General features: G+C 43.0%; 1 protein-coding gene across 1 annotated transcript; it reads right to left on the bottom strand.

Moving 5' to 3' along the window:
• Nucleotides 1-137: 137 nt before the first annotated feature.
• Nucleotides 138-27,624, bottom strand: LOC106613037 (serine/threonine-protein kinase TAO1). Its single transcript, XM_014214916.2, has 20 exons — nt 27,093-27,624; nt 19,355-19,611; nt 19,179-19,250; nt 17,984-18,085; nt 17,831-17,876; nt 17,636-17,732; nt 17,391-17,504; nt 17,147-17,238; nt 15,294-15,387; nt 13,483-13,564; nt 13,124-13,294; nt 12,443-12,643; nt 12,127-12,267; nt 10,865-11,101; nt 10,585-10,713; nt 9,786-9,989; nt 8,628-8,867; nt 7,464-7,676; nt 6,136-6,318; nt 138-5,772 (listed from the first exon to the last, which is right to left on the bottom strand). Exons 2-20 carry the CDS (start codon nt 19,484-19,486, stop codon nt 5,236-5,238), a joined length of 3,087 nt encoding a protein of 1,028 aa, XP_014070391.1. The 5' UTR covers nt 19,487-19,611; nt 27,093-27,624; the 3' UTR covers nt 138-5,235.

Below are 27,624 nucleotides of genomic sequence, written 5' to 3'. Positions count from 1 at the left end.
TGACACAGAGTACAAGGAGAGGAATGTAATAGCTGGACAGAGAATAGCAACCAGGCTCAATGATTCTGTAAAAACTACACATTTTCAACAAAAAAAAGTAATTTCTTATGCTCCAAATTGAAACGACAGGACACAAGTTATATACTAAAATTACTTTATTACAGCTGATTTCTGTTCAATATCTCTCTGCCAGCACAATAGTAATTATAATACAAACAAAATAGTACATTTGATCCTAGTTTTTATTCTTCTGTTTTATGAATCTTTTTACACATTTCCACTCACTTTTTTGTATTTTTTTGTTGGTGAAAATGTATAATCTTCATAATCTTTCAGACATTCAATAACAGGTTTCACAATCTATACATTTTAATACAGGTTATATAAGAGTTGTAGTGGTAATGCTGTGCCAAGGAAGAATACTGACATCCTCATAGAAATGGACCCTCTGTTTTCATAAGTAGCCTGTCACCATCTTTTCAAGCCTCTACATTGACCATCTGACCAGAACGGCTCATATCATGCGATTTCATGCCATCAGCCCAAGCCAAGGGTAATGTTAGGTAACTCTTGAGATGAAACAATGCAGTGGTGTTTGGGCTTGGCAGCTCTGGTATGGCACAGTGTTTGACCAGAGGGAGGACCTCCATTTTTCTTTAGCTTGTTTCTCACTCAGTATCCCATACTTTCAGTCAGTAGGACAAAAGTTGACAACATCAATGTTAAATGATAATTTAAAACATTATTCAGGTTGGTGGAGAAGCCTTGTAAATTATTAAAACAAATATGAATAAAAAATATCTAAGTAGTCAAACAATTATTTTTTTGGGGGGGGGGGGGAATTAACAAAATGGTGTGACGGGTTGGCAATCGATCTCGTATGAGATGAGGTTTCATTGGCGTTTAGTGCGTTCCCGGGATCCTTGGGACGTCCCTACCCAAACTTTTACCTTAACCATTTTAAAATATCAACTTCAATGGGGTAGGAACGTCCCAAGGATCACAGATAGCAAGGACCTTTCATTGGCCTGACATGAACCATTGGCCCGAAAAAGCTGTTGACCTGAACAAGGGCTAGGTCCCAATAATCAGAAATACCGCTCCTTTTTCCCCCTGGCCACTATTCATAAAAGACTTGGTGGGTATAAGCATTATACTGGTAAATTAACCTATTGAGGCTTTTGACCTCTGTGGTTACAAATGAAAGGAAACAAGAGGTGGAAGGTTTTGGAGAGTATTGGGACAGTCTATGTACTGTAACATAATGAGACCCATGCTTGCTTTTTGGAAAGGACAGTTGGATATGATCCAGAGGCAGATATGGGAGAATTGTAATGGGGGATTAGAGTCTGCAACCATTTAAAAACAAACTTCTCCTACGTCTCAAAAAATAAACAAATCTTCCCAGCATCTTTGTGCCCCTGAAATCAAACACGTTTTTGCTGCACAATTGCAGCATCACATTCAACAAGAACAAACAGAATAGTTACTAATCTGGTGGATGTGAATGTAGAGAGGGTGGAATAGGAGAAAACATACCAGAGGTATAGACTCACTGCAATGAAAGGCTTCATGAGGGGGGCAATGACTAACAAAGTGTGTGACAGTAAAGGAAAATGACAGTGTAGGCTATGCATGCACAGGAAGCAGTAAGAGTCAGTGTACACACAACCAAGCTCACTTTTCATCAGTTACTTTTACAGACCCTCATACCAATCTCAGCGTTGTTTAATATTTGGTTAGTATCTGTCAAGTTAAATAATGTTAGTCTTAGAGATTATTTGTTATTTTCTTTTTCACAATGCAAGTTCAGTTTTAAAATGTTTAATCTCTTAAATTGTATATATACACACACAATATGAACATTTCACCCCACTTTAATGAAAAGAGGATACATTTCCTAAGATATCTGCATCTCTAGGTCTTTTTAAGCCTCGTGGCCTTTTCAATATATATGTTTTTAAAGTGTTTTAGATTTCCAGATGGAGATAGTTACCCTCATAATAAATGCAGACTTGGTGTGTGAGGGAATGCAAGTTGAGAAAAGAGGGGAACCAAAATGGCATAAACTCACCCCTGAAAAAAAAACCTGTTAGAGGAAAATACCAAAAAGTGGAGAACATGTTCATGGATAGAACCCACTGTGGGTGTCCAAGTAAATAACTACATAAGTGCTTTGCCACCTTTAAAGATGGAATCTGCATTAAGGAAAACTGTGCCACTGCCCGCCCCAGCACCTTTGTTATTGTTTTGTGGACAAAACTAATGAGAGGCGCGTCGAGCAGTGTGGCAAAAAAAAATTGCACGTGCAATGATGTCTGGGGGGGTTCGTTTTTATGCAGTAACTTCTTTGTTGTTGTAATATCCCAAATGGACATGGCAGTTTCACCATTAAGGATTCCAGCTTTAACCACTTTTTAACCACTCACCAACATAAGTGTAGAATGATCATTTAGTGTGAGTGTTATATTTACATGCTGAACACCAGTAACAAGTATATGAGCTTCATTCACCTGCCATTGTTACTTTTAGGGTGGTGAGATGGGCTCTTCTTTCCTGATTGCGGAGTTCTTAGTTTTGCTCAAGTTGTGGACCATTATCATTTTAAACACTTTGACTGCCTTACATTAACCAGCTCCCACAAACATGTACTCCTTGCCAAGCCTGCTGTTATGGTCAAAAACAGCCTTCACATAGAGATTACATCTTTCCCTTTCAAACACATTCTGAAACCATACTACTTTTTTCTACTTATGGAAGCTCTGCTCTACTGTACCCACTGCTTTCATGTTAAACCTGGCCTGGAACATTTTGTGCGAAAGGTGTTTTTTAACCAAGCATACAATAGAAGTCCTTTAACTAACCCCGTCACCATACTCTATAATCTGTTTTGTTCTTGTCCAACATGAATCCTCCAGAGAGCCATAGAAATGTGTCTACATACTGGTAACTCACTTGTAATAACCCCAGGCATTCAAATCATGACTCCGTATCGGACTTTAAGGTCAACTATTAGCTAGACTTTTCAACTTCCTCACTTCAAACCACATAATACCGACACACTAGATGCATCCCTCGGGTTTCTGTGCTTAAAATAAAGTCAAACTACCATCTGTTTTACTGTATACATTGTTTATACTGTATAAAGTGCTTTGACAAGGCAGCAGTATTTAAAAGGCACTCAAATAAAATCAACTGAAAATGTCAGGGTTCTTAAAGGCATTACAGAGTCTTTGCTCTTGTATCTGACAATCATGTAGCCCAGCATGAATTATACTGATCCTCCTTCTCGGTCATTCAGCCAACTAAGGTGAAACTCACAATCTGTCATCCTCCGCACAGCAGAGACACCCAGAACCAGCCCTCAAGTACCTGAATGCATGATATTATCACCTTCAGAACTTCTGTTCAACTAATCACTTCACAAACCTCCTGATATGGACATCATTTTCAGAGGTACACGAGGACAGATGTTGGGATCCTCTCATCCTGAGATACATCATTTTCATTGAACAATGCCAATGTGTAAACTAAATGGAAACTAGTTTGAAGTGTAATAACTTTATCAATCTGAGCTGAACTAAAACATTCAAAAAATATGCAAGTTTTACACTGAGAATGAATGATCAGTATCAGGACATAGAAAGGCACCATCTTACTGATTATTAACATACATATAAACTTTTAGCTGTTAGCTAAGCCTATAGTTTATTATGGCTCAGGCTCTGCCATGTCCCTCTGGGTTTGACTGATGTAGTAATGCTATGAGAGACACACACCCACTTGGAAACCCTAAACAGTGAAGATTCGGATCTACTGTAGGTGGGCTATTATGGCCTAAGGAACGGTTGACAATAAGTGAAGACTGCAGCCTAGTGGCCAGCATCACACAGTACAGTAGTACAGAACTGAGTTGAATATGGCCATAGTTGAAGCTATGGTCAGCCTGGCCCCTAGCTTTGCATCCGAAACAGACAAATAAAACAAATAGCATCTAAAAACATTCATATTCTGCTTTAGTGTTCTTATTGGCAAATGGATGGATTAGCAGCTTAAACTCCCACAGGGAGGTGTAAAATAAAATGCAGATCACTAAATGCTGGCTAAATGCTCATTGATATAAAAAGGTTCACTGTCTGTTACTGCTTCTCCAATATATTAAATGTAAACACTGAGCTTTCAAATGGCAAGTGTAACTGAATTTCACAACAAAAATCCTACCTCAATGATATAACATCTGCTAAAAAAAACATATCTTGCTCAATATCTTGCTCTTACCAGCTGCAATTCTCCCCAAAATATTTTCTTTCTTAATAAAAAAACCAGACAAATAAGAACAGTTCAACATAATTTAACTAATTCTACAAAACCCTTAGATCCTTGTATGTGAAAACTAAAAAAATACTATCCACAAAATGTCACCACATTCCTGTAACTAAGTTTGTGAGATGTTTAATAAAGTAGGTTTGGCTAGAACAACAAAAGCTAGTTTTATAGAAGCCATAATACAAGCCCTCACATCCTCAAACCTAAATGATCATTTCAAACCAACTTTCATTTGTTTCAGGTATTGTCAAAGAGCTCTATACGGTATCTGAGCAGTTCTTTAAATCTCTCCCTGTTAAAATCTTTTAGAATGCAAAACATTCTTCTGATTTGGAAAGAGAAACAATCTCAGCTATTTAAAATAACCATAAAAACAGGCTGGCATAAGGAGAATAAAATAAAATAAAAAATCAAGTAACTGGATAGATGGGCCAATGTATTATGAAATTTGGAGCAAGGGAATTTCATTGGCTGTCTTAGCTTGCTGTGACTACATAAAAAAAAAATTAAAAGCAGTTAGCAGATGTCAAAAGGCTTTTTGACAGTGGTCTCAGTGGTGCAAAAGGAGAGCAGTGGCACATATATATGTACATGAAAATGATTTCCAAGAGAGAGAACTGTAAAATAAAGAACGGAGGAAGTATTAAGTGTTGACACTGAATGGTTTCTATAGAAACAGAAGAACTGATCTGTATGTGTGCTAATAAACTGCTGTGTAGAGGGGGTGTGCCTCTTTCAGCCCTTTTGACCTGAGCAACATTTATTTCCACACGCATCCACATCTGTACACAGGACAGGAGAGGAACAAGGGATAAGAGAGAGGGGAAGTAGGTGGAGGTGTAGTAGAGCTCAGCCCATGCTGTCCCACTCTGCAGCGCCCTACTCTGACTCTGGTGCTAGGCTGGGAGTCTATGTGTAGGACAGGTGCGACCCATTGGATATCTGAGAGTTGACACTGGTGCTCCTGCTCATAGCCTGCTCACTGCGCCCCCCTGAGGCTGTCCTGCTCAGTGCCTGAGGGCTGTTCTGCACTCCTCCACTGCCTCTGGCCCCCAGGGGCCCTGCTGAGGGGTGGCCCCACGGCTGAGGACACCCGCCTCCCTGCATGCCTTGGCCCCAGGCTTGCTGCATGGGGGACCCTCCCTGACCAGAATGGTAGTGGTGTTGGTGATGGCTGCCTTGGTGCCCTGACCCTCCACTGCCCCAGTGTAGCCCTTGAGAGGAGCCCCCAGAGTGGTGCTGTGTCTGGGGGTGGGCCCAGCTGCCTGGGGCCCCGGGGAAGCTGTGGCTAAAGGCCTCTGGAGAGAGGTTGGACAGCACCATGTTGTTGAAGCCTAGACGCATGCTCTCCGAGTCGAACGCTTCGATCTCTCTGGCCTGGCGCTCCAGCAGACTACGGATCCTCTCCGAACGCTCGTTCTGAAGGGCCAGCATCTCCTCCTCAATCTGAAGACACACACACACACACACACACACACACACACACACACACACACACACACACACACACACACACACACACACACACACACACACACACACACACACACACACACACACACAGCTGCTCAGTACTATAATATGTTTGTGTAAAAATAGCACTGGTTTAGCAATGATAACAGCAAAGTCTGGAGCTTGAAATTAAATAAGCCCAAATGTCAATTGAGACTTTTTGCCACTACATCCCAAATGGCACCCTTTCCACTTAAAAGTGCCCTACTTTTGACCACAGTGCACTATACAGGGAATAGGGTGCGAATTGAGACGCAACCCATGTTCAAAAAAATGTCCCAGTATGGAAGATCAGACCTTCTGCTCCAGTAGGGCCCTCCGGAGGGACACTCTCTGCTCCAGGTCCTTCCTCTCACGGTCGTGCTGGGCGTCCGTCTGCATCTTGATCTTACTCTGGTAGGCGTTGAGTAGCTCCAGCTCCTGCTGCAGCTGCATCCTCAGCACCTGGCACTGAGCCTCCTGAGCCTCATCCAGACGCAGCTAGAGATGAGAGGGGAGCCAGACAGTACAATGTTAAAGGGATACTTTGTGATTTTGGCAATAAGGCCCTTTATCTACTTCAACAAAAAAAAGGAGATCCGCACACTAGGAGCTCAGATGCAATAATTGAATAACCAACGTTTGGACAGACAAGCTGTCTTCATCAGGGTATAATGAAACACTGTGGGTCACTAGTTTATATAGTGTCAAAGGACAGATACAGGTGTCTGTAATCATGGCCGGGTGTGGCTTGATATAATTGGTTCATTTACAGATATAAATAGAACATATAAAAAACAAATGATAGCATACGATCATAGATACAATATGGCTACATAGGCCTACAAACATTTACAAAGAATTGCAAAATCACAGTAATCAAAAGAATGGCTTCAGATCAAAGTCTACATTGAGACCGAAGGCAGCAAGGGTCTTTAAATTAAAGATTCAGGCAGTTTCTTGTTTTAACAATAAATCGTCGAGGTCACCCCCTCTCCTAGGGAGGGTGACGTGTTCAATGCCGATTTAACGTAGGGACGAAATCGAGTGGTTCGCTTCCAAAAAGTGGGCCGCAACTGGGTAGGTTGAGTTTTAGCAGCTAATAGTGCTACGATGCTCCAAGATTCATACTTTTAATTTTCACTCCGTTTTGCCCACATCATTTTACCACAAAGACAAGTTATAAGATAAATAACTGCCTTAGTGGAGCACATGATAACACCTTTGATTGGGATCTGTTTCCCTGTTTGGGGGTGTTTGAAGGATCTACATTTGTAAGTGCCATTGCATTGAGCACAGCGATTCCATCAGGTAGAGGCACAAATATAAGTTGTACAGGGATTCATCTACTTCCCCAGAGTCAGATGAACTCATGGGTACCATTTCTATGTCTCTGTGTCCAGTATAAAGAAAGTTAGAGGTAGTTCCACAAGCCAATGCTAGCTAGCGTTAGCACAATGACCGGAAGTCTATAGGTATCTGCTAGCGTACTAGTTAGCAACTTCCATTCAACCTGCACGCAGAGAGATACAAATGTTATCCACGAGTTCATCCGACTCATTGCCAAAATGCCTATCATCAGTAGTCAGCTTTTTAGAAAGTCATCCCCTCTCCTGCAGTGTTTTTAAAATCCCGGTGTGACTCACAGCCTGTGTGGAGAGCATCTCGTTGATAGAGTGGTCGTACTGCTCAGCCAGGATGGCCAGCTTGCGGGTCTGCTCCTCCTTTAGACGCTTCAGGACAGCCTTGTGGTCAGACTTTGGTGTGCTCTCCAGTAGGTGGTTCCTCAAGGCCTTGTACTGTCTGGTCTGGATCTTACATGTGTCTTGGAACTGTTTCTTAATCTGGAGCTCTTTGGACTGGGACAGAGGAGGGAGGACAAACAGAACAGTGAGGGGTCAGGTCTGGAGCTCTTTGGACTGGGACAGAGGAGGGAGGACAAACAGAACAGTGAGGGGTCAGGTCTGGAGCTCTTTGGACTGGGACAGAGGAGGGAGGACAAACAGAACAGTGAGGGGTCAGGTCTGGAGCTCTTTGGACTGGGACAGAGGAGGGAGGACAAACAGAACAGTGAGGGGTCAGGTCTGGAGCTCTTTGGACTGGGACAGAGGAGGGAGGACAAACAGAACAGTGAGGGGTCAGGTCTGGAGCTCTTTGGACTGGGACAGAGGAGGGAGGACAAACAGAACAGTGAGGGGTCAGGTCTGGAGCTCTTTGGACTGGGACAGAGGAGGGAGGACAAACAGAACAGTGAGGGGTCAGGTCTGGAGCTCTTTGGACTGGGACAGAGGAGGGAGGACAAACAGAACAGTGAGGGGTCAGGTCTGGAGCTCTTTGGACTGGGACAGAGGAGGGAGGACAAACAGAACAGTGAGGGGTCAGGTCTGGAGCTCTTTGGACTGGGACAGAGGAGGGAGGACAAACAGAACAGTGAGGGGTCAGGTCTGGAGCTCTTTGGACTGGGACAGAGGAGGGAGGACAAACAGAACAGTGAGGGGTCAGGTCTGGAGCTCTTTGGACTGGGACAGAGGAGGGAGGACAAACAGAACAGTGAGGGGTCAGGTCTGGAGCTCTTTGGACTGGGACAGAGGACAAACAGAACAGTGAGGGGTCAGGTCTGGAGCTCTTTGGACTGGGACAGAGGAGGGAGGACAAACAGAACAGTGAGGGGTCAGGTCTGGAGCTCTTTGGACTGGGACAGAGGACAAACAGAACAGTGAGGGGTCAGGTCCCTACATAAAGGCCATTAACGGTAACACAAAACAACAACAGTTTATGGGAATTGTGTGTGTTAGTATGTGTGTGTTCACCTTGAGGCTCTTGGGCTGCTGTCGGACCTCCATGACGTGTTTGCGTCGGAGCTCTCTCTCCCTCCTCTTGTTGTACTCCTGCTGGTTGGTGAGTTCTGTCTGGTGCTGCAGGCGGATCAGCTCAGCCCTCATCTTCTGGATGGTGTTGACCTGGCGGAACTCCAGCTCCTGCATGGACTCATGGTGCCGCAGCAGCATGGCATGCTCCAGGTCCTTCTGCGTCTGACGCTTATTCAGCTCCTACACACAGACGGACAGGCAGAGAGGAACAACCATACAGGTTAGGCTAAAACTGCATTCTATAAGAGAAAGGGCAGCATGACAACCAGAGAATGGGATCCCACAGGGTAAAGGCATGGTTACAAAACATATGGAAGTAGGAAAATGAGCAGAACACACAGCTGAGCCATGGTTACAAAACCAAGACCGAGAGCAGGCCTGTTTGGCCCTGTCCGGGGGTATCATCGGATGGGGCCACAGTGTCTTCTGATCCCTCCTGTCTCAGCCTCCAGTATTTATGCTGCAGTAGTTTATGTGTCGGGGGGCTAGGGTCAGTCTGTTACATCTGGAGTATTTCTCTTGTCTTATCCGGTGTCCTGTGTGAATTTAAATATGCTCTCTCTAATTCTCTCTTTCTGTCTTTCTCTCGGAGGACCTGAGCCCTAGGACCATGCCTCAGGACTACCTGGTATGATGACTCCTTGCTGTCCCCAGTCCACCTGGCCGTGCTGCTGCTCCAGTTTCAACTGTTCTGCCTGTGGCTATGGAACCCTGACCTGTTCACCGGACGTGCTTGTTGCACCCTCGACAACTACTATGATTATTATTATTTGACCATGCTGGTCATTTATGAACATTTTAACATCTTGACCATGTTCTGTTAAAATATCCACCCGGCACAGCCAGAAGAGGACTGGCCACCCCTCATAGCCTGGTTCCTCTCTAGGTTTCTTCCTAGGTTTTTGGCCTTTCTAGGGAGTTTTTCCTAGGGAGTTTTTCCCAGCCACTGTGCTTCTTTCACATGCATTGCTTGCTGTTTGGGGTTTTAGGCTGGGTTTCTGTACAGCACTTTGAGATATCAGCTGATGTACGAAGGGCTATATAAATAAATTTGATTTGATTTGTATGAATGAGGAGAGCTGAGTGATTACAGCTGACCTCTCTCACTAGGTCCTGCTCCACGTTGTGGCGTGCGATAAGGATCCTCCTCTTGAAGCGTCGACACTCCAGCTCCAGATAGTGTCTCTGTCTCCTCAGCAGGTTGGCCTCCTCCTCAGCCTGGAAGTGCTGGAAGTTCTCCTTCTGCTTGGACAGCCACTCCTGCTTCTCCTTCTTAGGGGTCGACTGGTTCTCATTCAACTCCTGGGGGAAGAACAAGGACAGAGATTAAAGGGGAAATCGACATTTTTAGACATCTTAATGAATGATATAAACCCATTCTTTCTTGAACATTATAACTTATAAATGCCTCGTGAGCTTAGTTCAACTGTTGTACCCCATCAAAAGCCAAAATATAAGCTTGTTTTACCAATGTTTGTAAACGAAGTCAAGTTAACAAAAACACTGTATAACCTCTAAACATGGTTAAAACTATAATGTTGATATCATGGATGGTCAGTCCTTGCATCCATAGCTCTGGCTATGAATCTGAGTGTGGTTACACTTTCTCCGGCCCCATCCCTCAACCTTTAACCAGATCAGTGGCGGGGAGAATGCTTTGTTATCGTTTCAACTGCAGATTGCCACTTTAAGAAATTCTAAACAGGAGCTTGCTGTCCATATTTACACATTTTCTGTAAAGGTTTGTCTGACATGCTGAGAGGATCATGTAGGCAAACATTTGTGCATGTCATGTGTTTTTTCTTCAAATGATATAGCAATGTTTGAAGCCTTGTATACTGTGTGTGTAGCCTTAAAATGTGACTGTTCATCTGTATGACTGCATGTGATTCCCTACCTCCTTGAGCTGCTCCTTGCGGAGTTTGTACTCTCGTTTCTGGGACTCTAGGAAGCTGTTGAGCTCTTTCTTCTGCTGGCTCTGGATGTGCTGCTGAAACTTCTTCTCATCATTAGTAAAGGTCTTTGCCTGCAGACACACACAAAATAAACATTTGAAAACACCCCCAAAACTTAATTTAAAACAATAACTTTTAACAGCGACCTAGGGAACAGCAGTAGAATCTAGACAGAGTATGAATGATGAAGTAAGTATGGAGTACGTGAGAAAACGACTGTACATCTTTCTCCATGGCGGCCTGATGCTTCTTAATGAGTTTCTCCATCTCCTGAGCGAAGCTGTTCCTCTGGTTCTCCAGCTCTTTGTCCAGACGGAGCCGGTGTTCATCCATCTCAGCCTTCACCTTGTTCTCCAGGGCCATCAGCTGCTTCTGGTGCTGCCTCCTCATCCTCTTATAGCCTGACATCTGCTCTCTCAGCTCACTGTCCTGCTCGTGCTCCTTCATCTGACGGGTCACCTGGGGGAAACATAATGCTTATCATAGAACTCTGGACTCTTATACTCTTCTACAGGAGCAGACAACGAGAGCATACAGGTCGCAGTGGTGGGTAGTATATAGGGCTTTGGTTACAAAACAGATGGCACTGTGATAGACTACATCCAATTTGCTGAGTAGAGTGTTGGAGGGTATGTTTGGCAGCATGAGTGAAGCAGGCTTTGTTGCGAAATAGGAAGCCGATTCTAGATTTAGTTTTGGATTGGAGATGCTTAATGTGAATCTGGATGGAGTGTTTACAGTCTAACCAGACACCTAGGTATTTGTAGTTGTCCACATATTCTAAGTCCGAACCGTCCAAAGTAGTGATGCTAGTCGGGCGGGCGGGTGCGGGCAGCGATCGGTTGAAGAGCATATGTTTTACTAGCATTTAAGAGCAGTTGGAGGTCACGGAACGAGTGTTGTATGGCATTGAAGCTCGTTTGGAGGTTTGTTAACACAGTGTCCAAAGAAGGGCCAGAAGTATACAGAATGGTGTCGTCTGCGTAGAGGTGGATCAGAGAATCACCAGCAGCAAGAGCAACATCATTGATATATACAGAGAAAAGAGTCGGCCCGAGAATTGAACCCTGTGGCACCCCCATAGAGACTGCCAGAGGTACGGACAACAGGCCCTCCGATTTGACACACTGAGTGGGTCTGAGTGGGGGGTGGGAAACTGAATACTAGCTGTTAATGGCAGAGGTTTGAAACTCTCTTTCTTATTGGTCTATTAACTAATTTACCGCCTGGTGATGTCACCAGGCAGGCCAAAACTCCGTCCCACCAAAACAGGCTGAAATTTCAGGCAGTCTTTTCAAACAGCTCTTACAATAAAAGGGTATTATAATCATTATCCCAATTTCACAGTATTATTCCATCCTCATAGTGTGGAAATGTATATAAAACACAGAATTTTTTTTAACTGCACTGGGCATTTAAGGGTCAATTTTTAAATCATGTTAACTACAGTATCATTGTATTTCTACGGCTCGATGTGCTCTTACCAGGGAGGCTGTGCGTATTGTGGCAAAGTGCTCGCGGTTGCGGTGGTGTTTTGGCCGTGGAGTGTGCGCAGGGGGAGACTGGGGCTCAGTGAGCGGCCGGCTGTTAGGTTCCGACTCTTCACGGTAAGTCGTCTCCTCCTCCTGAGGAAACAAATACAACGCAGTACATCAACGGCAGAAAAAAAACGCTTACAAATAATCTGTGAAAGCCACTAGGAAACAATATAATCACTATGTCGTGCATTTCACCGAATCATGTCACTATAATTAAGGCAGTGTCCAGTTATTCTGCAGCTCCAAGATCATCTCTACCCACCGGTTTGAGGTGAATGACGGAGCTGTTGGACATGACTGTGTGGTCTCCCTCCATCATGTCCAGTTCGCTCTTGTCATCTCCGGCGTCGGTCAGGCTGTTGACAGAGCTGCTCTGGGAGCTGGCGCTGATCGACATACTGGGGATAGACTGGTTACTGCCAACGCTGCTCACTGTGCCTGTCCTGCCACTGTTCTCCGGTTCCTGGGGACAATGCCACAACAACAGCAAGACACAGGTGAGTGAAATACTTTTTGAATCAGTGTGTCAACTATCGCAGGTTATGAGCAGAGGATAAACAGGAACAAGTGAATGTTGAGAGAACCAAGCCACCCTCACCAGGCCTCCCTTAACCTAAATATATGAGTGCATTTAGAGAAACTACTACTAAACTATTTCCTTGTTTAAAACACAACTAAATCTGCTTCAAGTCTATATGTTGTATTAGTAGGTAATGATTTGATGTATTATGATCCGTTTTTTCCACTTCTTGCTGAATATTGTTTGTGTGCTGTTTTCTACCTCATGTACATTGAGTGTGGGAAATGCGCATTTACAAATGAAATATCTTTATTATTTCTAGCCTACCTAGGGTGTTTTCAAAGACTACAATGGTTCTGGTATAAACCATGCTAATCTCAAACTAAACTCCACAGGAGAGCAGAGCCAGATTGGGTGACTGACCTCCTCGTCGCCGTCCTGTGCCTCGGCTGCAGGGCCGTTGTGAGCCTCCTGGAAGAGGATCTTCTTCATCTTGCGGTACTGCAGGTTGTCTAGCTCCCGCACCGCAACCTTGGTCCTCAGGATCAGGTCCATCAGGACAGAGTCGGGCCGCTCCCGCTGCACAAACGCATGCTGAGAAAGAGAGGGAGGCAGAGGGGCCAATCATTTTCTTTTGAGTTGAGGGTGGGTATGATTCACGTTCATTTATTTATTTAACATACACTCAAAATCAAGTCAAAAGAGCTAGCTAGATATCTATCTATACATTTTGGCATTGGTAGATCATGATAATCATAAATAAGATATCTGAGAGATCTTACCTTTAACAGCACCTCAGAGTTGGGCCTGTCTTGGGGGAATTTCTGAAGGCAAGAATCTACAAAGTTTCGGAAGTAATCCGTCCTGAATTGAGACGGGGACAAGAAGGAAGAGTTAGTTTCGTTCCCACCATGACACACTATAAAAGTGGACAAATGCCTTCTCCTAAAGAATAAGTCAACTCTGATGAAGCTACAGTGAGGGGGAAAAAGTATTTGATACCCTGCTGATTTTGTACGTTTGCCCACTGACAAAGAAATGATCAGTCTATAATTTTAATGGTAGGTTTATTTGAACAGTGAGAGGCAGAATAACAGCAAAAAAAATCCTGAAAAACACATGTCAAAAATGTTATAAATTGATTTGCATTTTAATGAGGGAAATAAGTATTTGACCCCTCTCAATCAGAAAGATTTCTGGCTCCCAGGTGTCTTTTATACAGGTAACGAGCTGAGATTAGGAGCACACTCTTAAAGGGAGTGCTCCTAATCTCAGTTTGTTACCTGTATAAAAGACACCTGTCCACAGAAGCAATCAATCAATCAGATTCCAAATTCTCCACCATGGCCAAGACCAAAGAGCTCTCCAAGGATGTCAGGGACAAGATTGTAGACCTACACAAGGCTGGAATGGGCTACAAGACCATCGCCAAGCAGCTTGGTGAGAAGGTGACAACAGTTGGTGCGATTATTCGCAAATGGGAGAAACACAAAAGAACTGTCAATCTCCCTCGGCCTGGGGCTCCATGCAAGATCTCACCTCGTGGAGTTGCAATGATCATGAGAACGGTGAGGAATCAGCCCAGAACTACACGGGAGGATCTTGTCAATGATCTCAAGACAGCTGGGACCATAGTCACCAAGAAAACAATTGGTAACACACTACGCCGTGAAGGACTGAAATCCTGCAGCGCCCGCAAGGTCCCCCTGCTCAAGAAAGCACATATACATGCCCGTCTGAAGTTTGCCAATGAACATCTGAATGATTCAGAGGACAACTGGGTGAAAGTGTTGTGGTCAGATGAGACCAAAATGGAGCTCTTTGGCATCAACTCAACTCGCCGTGTTTGGAGGAGGAGGAATGCTGCCTATGACCTCAAGAACACCATCCCCACCGTCAAACATGGAGGTGGAAACATTATGCTTTGGGGGTGTTTTTCTGCTAAGGGGACAGGACAACTTCACCGCATCAAAGGGACGATGGACGGGGCCATGTATCGTCAAACCTTGGGTGAGAACCTCCTTCCCTCAGCCAGGGCATTGAAAATGGGTCGTGGATGGGTATTCCAGCAAGACAATGACCCAAAACACACGGCCAAGGCAACAAAGGAATGGCTCAAGAAGAAGCACATTAAGGTCCTGGAGTGGCCTAGCCAGTCTCCAGACCTTAATCCCATAGAAAATCTGTGGAGGGAGCTGAAGGTTCGAGTTGCCAAACGTCAGCCTCGAAACCTTAATGACTTGGAGAAGATCTGCAAAGAGGAGTGGGACAAAATCCCTCCTGAGATGTGTGCAAACCTGGTGGCCAACTACAAGAAACGTCTGACCTCTGATTGCCAACAAGGGTTTTGCCACCAAGTACTAAGTCATGTTTTGCAGAGGGGTCAAATACTTATTTGCCTCATTAAAATGCTAATCATTTTATAACATTTTTGACATGTGTTTTTCTGGATTCTTTTGTTGTTATTCTGTCTCTCACTGTTCAAATAAACCTACCATTAAAAATATAGACTGATCATTTCTTTGTCAGTGGGCAAATGTACAAAATCAGTAGGGGATCAAATACTTTTTTCCCCTCACTGTACATGACATACCATTCACTTGACTGCAGTGTGGGGCTTTCATTCTGCGCTATGTGATATAAGGCACTCATCGCATTCATATTGAACAGTGGAGGTTTTCTCTCAGCTAGAAACAAAGAGATTAGAGAAAACAATAGTTTACCAAGATCCACTAACAGTAAAACATAACAAGGAGGAATACAGATAGATGTCATATTAAAGTAATAGGAAGACAGACAAAAGATTTACAGTGCCTTCTGAAAGTATTCAGACCCCTTGACTTTTTCAACATTTTGTTACGTTACAGCCTTATTCTAAAATGGATTAAAAAAAAATTTCCCCCTCACCAATCTACACACAATACCCCATAATGACAAAGCAAAAACAGGTTTTTAGAAATGTTTGCTAACTTATTAAAAATTAAAACTGAAATATAACATTTACATAAGTATTCAGACCCTTTACTCAGTACTTCGTTGAAGCACCTTTGGCAGCGATTACAGCATCAAGTCTTCTTGGGTATGACATGACGCTACAAGCTTGGCACACCTGTATTTGGGGAGTTTCTCCCATTCTTCTCTGCAGATCCTCTCAAGCTCTGTCAGGTTGGATGGGGAGCGTGGCTGCACAGCTATTTTCAGGTCTCTCCAGACATGTTCGATCGGGTTCAAGTCCAGTCCCTGGCTGCGCCACTCAAGGATATTCAGAGACTTGTCGTGAAGCCACTTCAGCATTGTATTGGCTGTGTGCTTAGGGTCGTTGTCCTGTTGGAAGGTGAACCGTCGCCCCTGTCTGAGGTCCTGAGTGCTCTGGAGCAGGTTTTCATCAAGGATCTCTCTGTACTTTGCTCCGTTCATCTTTCCCTCAATCCTGACTAGTCTCCCAGTACCTACCACTGAAAAACATCCCCACAGCATGATACTGCCAAGTTTCCTCCAGACGTGACGCTTGGCATTCAGGCCAAAGAGTTCAATATGTGTTTCATCAGACCATGGTCTGAGAGTTTGGGGGTGCCTTTTGGCAAACTCCAAGCGGGCTCTCATGTGCCTTTTACTGAGGAGTGGCTTCCGTCTGGCTACTCTACCATAAAGGCCTGATTGGTGGAGTGCTGCAGAGATGGTTGTCCTTCTAGATGTTTCTCCCATCTCCACAGAGGAACTCTAGAGCTCTATCAGAGTGACCATTGGGTTCTAGGTCACCTCCCTGAGCAAGGCTCTTCTCCCCTGATTGCTCAGTTTTGCCGGATGGCCAGCTCTAGGAAGAGTCTTGGTGGTTACAAACTTCTTCCATTTAAGAATGATTGAAGCCACTGTGTTCTTGGGGACCTTCAATGCTGCAGAAATGTTTTGATACACTTTCCCAGATCTGTGCCTAGACAGATCTCTATGGACAATTCCTGGCTTGGTTTTTGCTTTGACATGCACTGTCAACTGTGGGACCTTATATAGACAGGTGTGTGCCTTTCAAAATCATGTCCAATCAATTGAATTTACCACGGGTAGACTCCAATCAAGTGATCAATGGAAACAGGATGCACCTGAGCTCAATTGAGTCTCATAGCAAAGGGTCAGAATAATTATGTAAATAAAGTATGTTTTTTATTTTGAATACATTTGCAAAAATGTCTAATAACCTGTTTTCACTTTTTTATCCATTTTAGAATAAGGCTGTAACGAAACAAAATGTGGAAAATGTCAAGGGGTCTGAATACTTTCTGAAGGCACTGTATTATTCAAACCAGTATGAAGAAGAAAAACAAATAGTCTACATTCTTCTCTGGCCAGATATTGGTTTGAGATATGGAATGAATAAAGGAGAGCATTAAAACAACAGGAGAGCTAGTCTAGAGTTGAACCAGAGCAGAGTACATGGACTAGAGAATTTACCTAATTCAATGCAGGTTATTCCCAGAGACCAGATGTCGATCTTCCCATCGTACTGACCTTCGTCCATAGCCAGGATTACCTCTGGGGCCATCCTGAGGAAACATCCCCATTTTAATGACCGGTACACTGCTTTTGATTTGATGGAAAATATTGAATGAGATTAGATGGTGCCACATTTCTAAATTCTTCCCCATATTTCAAACACCATCGATTTTTTCTCATACATTGGAATTTTGAAACTCACCAATATGGCGTCCCCACAAAAGAGTTGGCTGGCGAGACAATGGAGGCAGAACCAAAATCTGCAAGTTTCACCTGGCCAGGCTCTGTCAGCAAGACGTTCCCTGCCTTGATATCTCTGTCAGCCAGACAGAGGAGAGAGATGATGTCATTACACCTTTGTTCCACTGGCACAGGCACACTCCCTCCCTTAGGGCACAAAGAAGTCAGTCTAGCACGTCCACACATACACGTACGAGGAGGACTCACCGGTGAATCAAGTTGTGGGAATGAAGGTAAGCTAGCCCCTGTAGAGCACCGTGGGTAATCGCTGCTATTTCCATTTCTTGTAGGGGTTTCTTGTGAACTACAGAGGATGTAGAGAGAGAGAGAGGATGAAAGTGCTGCAAATCATGGGGAAAACCACAAAGAACCAGTCTTATAATCTCAAAACTGCCATCTTACCTTCCAGGACATCGGAGGCAGAGCCTAGACAGTACTCCATCACCAGCTACAGAGACAGAAAGAGAGAGCGTTATACTGGGCTAAATAATGTACTGTTTCAGATTATTCACCACGTTATCATAGCATTATTTTCCATTTAGAAAACACTCTTACCCAGGCAGTGTGCTCTCGCAGATAGCACCCTTTATACTCTATGCTGTTTGGGTGCTGTATTCTCTGCAGAAACTTCACCTCCTTGATTATGTCTTGCCATTTCTGTTAGGTAAAACAGTGGAACAATTACATCATGTTTGCATAACAAGCTTTAAAAGGACCAATCTCCCAGCATCTTGTTTTGGTAAAAAAGCTGAGGGATGTGCCTGGAGAAATTTAGCCACTCAAATTTATAGACTGACCATCCACGATATCACAATTATAGTTTTAAGCATGTTTTGAAGCTATACAGTGTTTGCTAACATTTACATATACTGGAGTAAAACAAGCTTATATTTTGGGTTCCGATGGGGTAATACTGTTGAACTAAGCTCATATGGCATTTATTTATAAGTTATATTTTTCAAGAATCAAGTATATCATTCATGTATAAATCCAAAAATGGATGTAGCAACTGCAGATTGCCCCTTTAAACAATAAGGAGATAGATGCAGGCTGAAAGTATTAGGTGTTCTACATGGAACTTTAGTTACTTCCCTTTGAGTTCCACTCTACTTCTTTGGGTTAATAAATTACCCAATCCAGTCATTTTGCCAGATTCAAATCTGATTATCAACTGTTTTTAGACTGAACCCTAGGGAATAGGCCACTGAATGGCAGTTCCACTACTTTAAGCAAATACACTTATCTCGAGTAAGATGTTTTAATTCTAAACTGCTGAGAAAAACAACAAATCCCTTTGGACACCAAACCTTACAGAAACTGTAGGTCTAATGCTTCCGAACCCACTGAGGACAGGATCTTGAAGGAATAGGCCTTGTTAGAATACATGCTAATGAGCCTTTTCACGGTAAACCAATATTGAGACAGCAAACAACTTCAGCAACAGCCCTCTACTGTGTCAACTCATTGAAGTTGGGTAATCTTTATAACATGAAGCAATTGTTTCCTGGAGAACACATGATGTTTCATCACACCACTGATTAAATAAATTATCATGGGATTAATAGATAATATTGTTTGTCCTCTGTGCTGAAATTGTCACACAATTATCTGATTTACATATTTTTGAGCTTTTCAGGAAAAAAAAAAATTATATTTGCAAATGAGTGAGAGACGCTTACTAACAAAACTAGAATTATGAAAGGTAATTGGTGTAACATCAATGGCATTTGATGCACAATCTGTCTCTTACCTCGTTGGATTGTTTTCCACTGTAAGACATCTTCTTGATGGCCACCACCTCAGTGGTCCGCACATCTCGTGCCTGAAGAAAAACACAAAGTCAACACCCTGCCCTATATCTTAAACAGTTCTGAATGGAAGTCCAGCTCTGTTACTGAGCACAGAGTGGTGGGTCCAAGTACTCACAAAATAGACAGCACCGAAGCTGCCATGTCCGATCTCTCGCAGGTCTGAGAACAGTTTCTCAGGGTCCTCCTTGAAGAAGAGCTCAGCAACGTCGGGGTCCTTCAGGCTCCCCGCCCGACTGGTGTTGGGCATGCTAAGGGGGGGACGTGCCAGTGCTGCCACCGCCGCGGCCAGGGATTATCTGGATGTGCGACAGCGACGCGACAGCCCCCACCGACGGCTCATCTGCAGGACAGCGGCCTCATATGTGTACACACCTTGGGGATGGAGAGGAGAGAGAGTGAGAACTAGCACAATAGCACTTAGCAAGCACATTAATAATATTTTTTTTTATACATCTTAGTTATTTAGCAGACGCACTTATTTAGAGAGATTTCCAGTAGTGAGTGCTTACATTTTTCATACTTTTTTTGTACTGCTGACCCGTCGGAATCAAACCCACAACCCTGGCATTGCAAGCGCCATGTTCTACCAACTGAGCCACATGGGACCCAAAATCAGGACCCAAAATCAATCAAGTTCTGATATTGAGAGGGGGTGAATGGTGAAATTGATTCTCCGGGACATAGAAGATACAACAGCCTGGACAGAGAGAGTGAATAGGACTTCTAATGTGATTATCTAATGGTGAAAAGCCTACATGGGGGGATGGGGCATCCATGAACTCGGAATAAGCCTCCTTTCAACACTTTCCTGCAAAGTCAGGTTCGGGCCATGTTGTCATTATAACTAAAGAGGCACTGCTCTTGTTGACCATAAAAATCTGCGTGATGACGTAGTGTTCACAAAATGTACTTTATCGCTTAAGTTTTCCTGTACCGAATAAAAATAAAATGTTAAAAAATAAAATGATTTAACCTTTATTTAACCAGGAAAAGCCCATTGAGACCGAGATACTCTTTTTAAGGTAGACCTGGCCAAGAAGGCAGCAACAATCAATACATTACATCATTAAAACATACATGATCCAGCCTAAAAAAAGCATTTACACTCCTCTGTAACAGAGTCTCCCATCAATATTTTAAATGAATTCAGTGGCACTAACATATCTAGATGAAGCATGGATTGTAGACTATTCCATGCCTCTGGTGCACTAGAAGAGAAGGCAGTCTTGCCTAATACTGTAAATGTCCTGGGGACTTTAAGTAGCAACCACTTAGCAGACCGGGTATGGTAACTGCTGGTGGTGAAGGAGACCAGACTACAGAGGTAAAGAGGGAGTTTAACCAAAAGGGCTTTGTAGATGAACACATACAAACGTATCTTTCTGAGCATATAAAGTGAGGTCCAACCTAAAATTTGGTACAAGGTGCAATGGTGGGTGAGTGACTTTGCATTTGTAATAAAGCGCAAGGATGCATGATAAACAGTGTCCAGTCTCTGTAAGACAGAGGAGGCTGCATGCATATACAACAAGTCACCATAATCAATTACAGAGAGAAAAGTGGCCTGAACAAGCTTCTTTCTAGCCATAAGCGGGAAGCGAGCCTTATTACAAAAATAAAAACCCAATTTTCAATTTAAGCTTTGTCACAAGATTATCCACATGACCTTTAAGGGACAACTTGTCATCCAACCACATACCTAGGTATTTGTAGGATGACACTTTTTCAATGGATAAGCCACCAGATGTGACAATGATAACCTTCTCTGGCAGAGTTCTAGCTCTGGTAAAGGTCATGAATTTAGTTTTCTATACATTCAAGACCAGTTTGAGACCATAAAGGGAGGCCTGCGTTGATTGAAAAGCAGTCTGGAGCTCTTCAACAGCCTGAACCATGACTGTATCTGAATATATGACTGTATCATCTGCATATATATGTAACTTTGCTGGTTGCATCCCATTTCCCAAATCATTAATAAAAATTGAGAACAACACTGGAGCTAAAATGGAACCCTGGGGCACACCTATATTAATCTCACGAAAGCTAGACTTGTGATTGTCAGTATATACACATTGTGTTCTGTCAGAAAGATAATGCCTAAACCAATTTAATGCCCCTTCACTGAGACCAATGTTTCTGAGTCTACTAGCAACAATTCATGGTCAACTGAATCAAAAGCCTTTGATAAATCCAAAAACAGAGCAGCACAATGTTGCTTTTTATCAAGTGCATTAATGATGTAATTTGCCACTGCCATAGCTGCAGTTGTGGTGCTGTGCCCTGATCTAAAGCCAGACTGAACCCCACTCAGTATGTTCTTTTCAATGAAGAAGTTTTTTTAACCGAGTTCACTAGGGATTCATAGACTTTGGCTAGGATAGGCAGTTTGGAGATAGGACAATAGTTATTAGCATCTGAGGGATCTCCACCCTTTAGCAGTTGGAGGACATAAGCTGATTTCTAAATACTGGGTATGGAATTGGTCAAGAGACTCAAAATGAACATGTAAGCCACAGGTTCAGTAATAATACCAGCTGCTCTCTTTAAGAGGTAGGGGTCCAGGTTGTCTGGATCTGCAGACTTTTTAGTGTCTACTGCGTTTAGTGCTTTATAGACATCAGTATAAGAAACGGGCTCAAAGTTGTAAATGGTTCACATGAGGGCCTATATCATAGTTGACTGTAACCGAGCTTACATTAGAGGCCTGAGCCCCACCATTATTAAAAACCCCTACAATATCGGCTTGTTCTTTCATTTCATTAGAATCCATCATTAAATGGTCAGGAAGGCCAGAGGATACATTAGAAACTGACACTGATTTGATTAGCTTCCAGAACTTGGTAGGGTTGTTTAGATTATCTGTGACTGCATTTAAATAGTAATCTGATTTGGACTTCCTGATCAATCCTGTGCATTTGTTTCTTAGCACTCTGAAGGAGGCCCAGTCAATAGGAACATTTGTATGTCTAGCTTGAGCCCAAGAGATATCTCTTTCTAATTAATTCTGCCAAATTATCTGAAAACCAGGGATTGTCCCTTCCACTGATTCTAAATTTCTTCACAGGGGCATGCTTATCACAAATGGACACAAATTTCATATGAAAATAGTTCCAGGCAGTGTCAACATCAGGAATCAGACTTACTCTGTCAATATTATGGTACATATCACGTAAGAACACTTGCTCATCAAAATGTCTAAAATGTCTTTTAAAATATAACGGGGTTTGGCTTTGGTCATTTTTGCATTTCTAACACAAGCAATTGCACAGTGATCACTAACATCATTACAGAATATCCCAGTCGATGTGTATTTGAGGGGTATTCTTTAGAATAATGTCCAATAGAGTTGATTTGTTAGGTGCTCTGGGATTCGGTCTTGTTGGCGCATTAATTAATTGAGCAAGATTCAGAGTCACACAGTTCTTTAAAAGTGTCCGATAGAGATGTAAGCATGTCCCAGTTCAAATCTCCTAAAATAACTAATTCAGAGTCATTTAAGTTGTGCAGGACATCAGAAAGAGAGTTTAGTGCGTCTCCCAAAGCCGAGGGCGGTCTGTAGCAGCCGACTACAGTGATGTGGGAGTCCTTATATATGTTCACTTTAACTGCAAGCAATTCAAAATGTTTGGCTTTGGTAATCAAGACAATTTCAGAGGTGTTAAACTCGGATTTAGAGCGTTGGACTAGTAACCGAAAGGTTGCAAGATCGAATCCCCGAGCTGACAAGGTAAATATCTGTCGTTCTGCCCCTGAACAAGGCAGTTAACCCACTGTTCCTAGGCCATCATTGAAAATAAGAATTTGTTCTTAACTGACTTGCCTAGTTAAATAATGGTAAAAAAAAAAGTAGGGTGAGTCAACATGTTTTTCTACTTGCAAACACACACACACACAAATACATACACACAGAAATCAGAGCCATGGACAGCCAAATCATATAGCTTACATTGATTGGACTAAATCGTTTTTGGTCTCTTTTAATTGTCACTGTATTAGACTAAGCAGAGGTTATTTGATGATGTTGAAATGTTGAAGTTCAAATGGTGCTGAAATAGTGGAGCCAGCTCCTGTGTTCTTTGCGACTTGCGGTAACTTTTAGTGGTCCAAAAATGTTGGAAACATTAACTTTCTTAACCATGCTGTAGGTCATGTCTGTTACTTTACATGCAATATGCTTTGTGGACTTCACTGGACAGAGGTTACTATCAGGTTTTGTGATAAAACAAAGGTGTGGTTGAATTTACTCTGCCACTGTGTCCTCTTATTGTCTTTGCCTTTAGGCTTATATATCGGTGACAAGGCATATGAATTAACAAGTTATAGAGCAAACAACGCAATTATCACAACACATAGGTTATAATATGGCTTTTGGGGGGGCGCTTAATAAACTGTAGCCTAATAAACGGCATGCTTTCCCGAGTCGTAGTGGGAGGCCCACACACCATATCATCGAGTGACTCCAAGTTTACTTTGATATGATGGTTATTATATCAATATTTGCGCATAAAAAGGCGTTTCCACCGCCATTTCTCGCATAATCAATTTTACCAACACAAACAGATCCCACCACGTCGAAAGAAATGATCCGTCTGCATATGTAAAATTGTACCGAAACTTCCTGTTTACATGACAGCTGTCGTAAAAAAAAATATATATATACGGTATGACTTTACTCGCATAAAAACTGTGATGGAAACGTGGTTAATGTCATTATTATTTTTTTCCTTACTTTGTTCCCACCAAAACAGCAAGGTATCATGCTGAGTATGAGGTAGAGGAAGTGCAGTGACAGCCAACACCCATAGTAGAGTAGAACCAAGACACACGGAACAAGAGTTGTGTGCAGTCTGTCTCAAGGGTTTCATCAGGTGTAAGAATTCAGTTGTGTCATTAATGGTTTGAAGAAGAAAAAACACCAGTGCTGTGCTTTCAACTTTTTTACTCAGTCCAGTGCTCTCTCCCTCGGATATGATGCACGGCACGGACTGCTTTAGGCAGACAATGAGAAAGAAACTAGTATGCCCATTACTCTAGGATCACGGCCCTCTGAGCGTCCCTGGATGCCACAGGAGAGCCTAATAATAGGAGCGAGGGATGGTCACACTGGCCAGTGATGTAAGGCTGAGCTCTGGAGAGTGGCCAGTTATAGCTCTCGGTCCATTCTGGCGAACGAAGTAGGAAGAGATCACAGTCTCCTGTTTCCATAGAAACAGCAACTACTGTAAGAAAGCCAGTGTGCTGTGTCCGGGCTGATAGACAGTGACTCCGCCTCTCCCCCAACACCCTCTTGCTCCACTATTTTGGTATGCACACAGACAAAGAAAATAGCACTGCAGCTGATAACCTCACACAAAGAAAACCCAACATTACAACACAGTAGATAACTAAGGAAGAGATGACACGAGCTATGCACCATACCATCCATAACATAAAACCAGCTAGTTGTTAGACCTGTACAGGTCAATACAGACACACTTCCTCAGTCAATTGACTCAAATACATATTTAGGGGGTATTTTCAATTCTCAAATAAAAAAGCTGAACTGTTTTTTACTAGGCCTAATCTAACATTGCCTGAGGAAGACCAACATGTGGTAGTAACATAGCCACTCCTCGACAACACCAGAAAATTGACTAGTGCCTAATTATTTTTGGGGGGGGTAATTCAAAAATATTTTCATCTGTATGCCTCAATAAACATGTAATTTATTGCTGGCTCTTAAATATTATGTAATTATTGATAGCTAGCTAGTTATCTGAAGAAAGTTGACAGTGCCCAGCCAGCTCAGATGATCAGCTGCACACAGACACACTGAGCAACACTTTCCCTCTCTGACGCCAGAGTCACAAGACTGTTCCTCTCCCTCTCGGCCTGGGAGGAACAGCACAGCCAGACCCCAGTCCCTCAGGCACAGCAGGCAGACATCTTTTGTCCCGCAACACTGGACGACTCACTCACTACCCTGCTGCACAGACGCAGCCACAGCCCTGAAATAAAGTCTCATTAACGGCATGCGACTGTGGCTCTTTATTGCCATTGTTGTTTATGAATGAGCCTTGTTGTTGTAGCCTCTCTCTCATGATGATGACGTTTTGAACAGCAGGAGGCACGTGAAAGCAGTGACAGCGATGGAACTGATACCTTTAATGAAACACTTCGGCGTGCCACTGACACCCTACACACACACACAGAGGCAGCAAGAATGCAGCCGGACAGGACAACAAATCTGGAGGGATGGAATTCCCTCTGCATGCTGTCACTGCACTGCATTTCCTGTTTGCTCAGCTATAGGCACTGCTGGGACTTTTTCGGGCATTAAGACTCTTCTATCATAGCTTATACAGGCCTAGCAACGGTTTTGCTTTGGAGCACTTATAGGGGAAAACAACTGTATTGTATTACCTGTGTAAGTGTAATGTGGTCTGTGATAGGCTAATCATTCATCTCAGATATTGACAATGTAAAGGTGTGGATAAAAACATAGGCCATCCTTATTGTCCATCCATGGGATGTGCGTCTCTCTCTGCATTACGCATTATACCATTTTTGAAGTGAATTGAAATGCAATTCATGAATTTATAAATCCTCACATTAGAAAACCATTAGCAGCATTCAATTTACTTCCTGAATTGAAAACTAAATTGACCCGACCCCTTTGTTTTAATGATTATGTAATAGACACCCATAAACAAATGAAATGAGTATGAACACATAGCCTACTCGTTTCAGTTCACAAGGTGAAGTAGAACCCATTTTATTTAATTTTCATTGACCAAAACACACACACACACACACACACACACACACACACACACACACACACACACACACACACACAGGGAAATTACAATTCTGAATCAATATGCCAGGAGGACATCCCATTTATCGTGCCTTCCATCATTTATGGAGCACTTTTAGGCCAACGTTAATTGCTTGGGGAGTATGAATGTCACATAGCTAACAAATCCAATCATAGAGAGGTCTAAACTAAGGTAATAGCAGCTGGATGGTGATGCAAACTGTTGCCAAATGCTATCTTATTCTTAAAAATAATAAATTGTAGGCTTATTCAAATGCATTTAGAAGTGTTCTGTTCATATTAATGTTGCATAACGACTGGAACACCCCGCATTTGTAAACAAACCCCGTGCGGGTCAAAGAAAGAGATAACATAAAAACAAAACAGACTATTGTTTACCATCTGATCTCTGAAACATACACCTCATATGTACCCTAGTTAATGTGATAGTACAGTAGCAAGATTGTTAAGTGACGAATCACGTTCAAGGCAAACTCATCATTGAGAAACGTCCCTTGACTCCATAACCATATAGCTTGCTCGCTGGCAAGCTGCCTAGCCAAGGCTAGTAGTGGCATAGCTAACACATAACAGTACCTAGCTAGCTAGCTATAGCCAGGACTTCGCTCAAAGTTCTTAACTCCCCAAAATCAAATCGACAAAACATTTAATACTGTACTAGACAAGGCAGTCAACTTGAGCTAGGTAGCCAGCTAGCTAGTTGGTTAGTTTACCAATGTCAACAAATTCGAAGTTACCGGTAGCTAGTTACCTACACCACATTCGAGTAGTATGGTCGATGTGAAATCATGCTAAGGCTAGCTCAGCAGCCGAGAACTTGAGGCAGCTAACTTGATGTTACTAGCTAGCCATGGAAGCCAACTTAGTATCTTATGTGGTGTGCAAGCAATACATGGTGATATGACAAGTGTTGTAGGTATTAGTACATTTTAGGGCTTCGTTACAAGCATTGTTTAACATCGTACCATTTACATTTTAAGGCGTTAAAAATATGAGGCTATCTATTAGTTATTCCTAGCCAGTTTAAACTCACCCTTCCGACAGGCCTGGATGGTTTGAGCGGAGCAGATAATGTCGTGTGGTTTAGCCAATTTTGGACAGGAAGAGAACTGGATTCGTTTTTTCCTGTATTATATTTTCCTTGCACTGATTTCTGATGTTTTTCAAAGTTGTCAACTGATTTGTTGCTTTAGATTGGGTGTGTAGAGTTGTCTAAAATCTCCACCCTTGGACTAACTGGGGCCCAGATGCTCGATTCCCGTACTATAGGCAGATCCCAAAGATGGCGGCCGTGCGTTCCACCACCTCCCTCCGTGACAAATACGGCGGGGAAATGTGAGGGAAGCTCAGGGAACACCACGAAAACACCCAAACTGAAAGCGACCGCACCATTGATAACGTCGGAAGAGTGGAGAGGTCTTTTCTTTGAGTGAGAGTAGAAATATGTTCAATATTTCACTATGTTTATGTTGGGATTCTCCCCCGTCCTCTTCCAATTCAGCCAGTTCCGCCCTATCGCTATAAACTCCCTGACCTATTCATATACAGTCACTGCTCTGATCTAA

The sequence above is a fragment of the Salmo salar genome, chromosome ssa09 (assembly GCF_905237065.1).
Source record: "Salmo salar chromosome ssa09, Ssal_v3.1, whole genome shotgun sequence".
Taxonomy (NCBI): Eukaryota; Metazoa; Chordata; class Actinopteri; order Salmoniformes; family Salmonidae; genus Salmo; species Salmo salar.
Note: the sequence above shows the minus strand (reverse complement) of the source record. Positions and strands in the feature narration are given on the sequence as shown.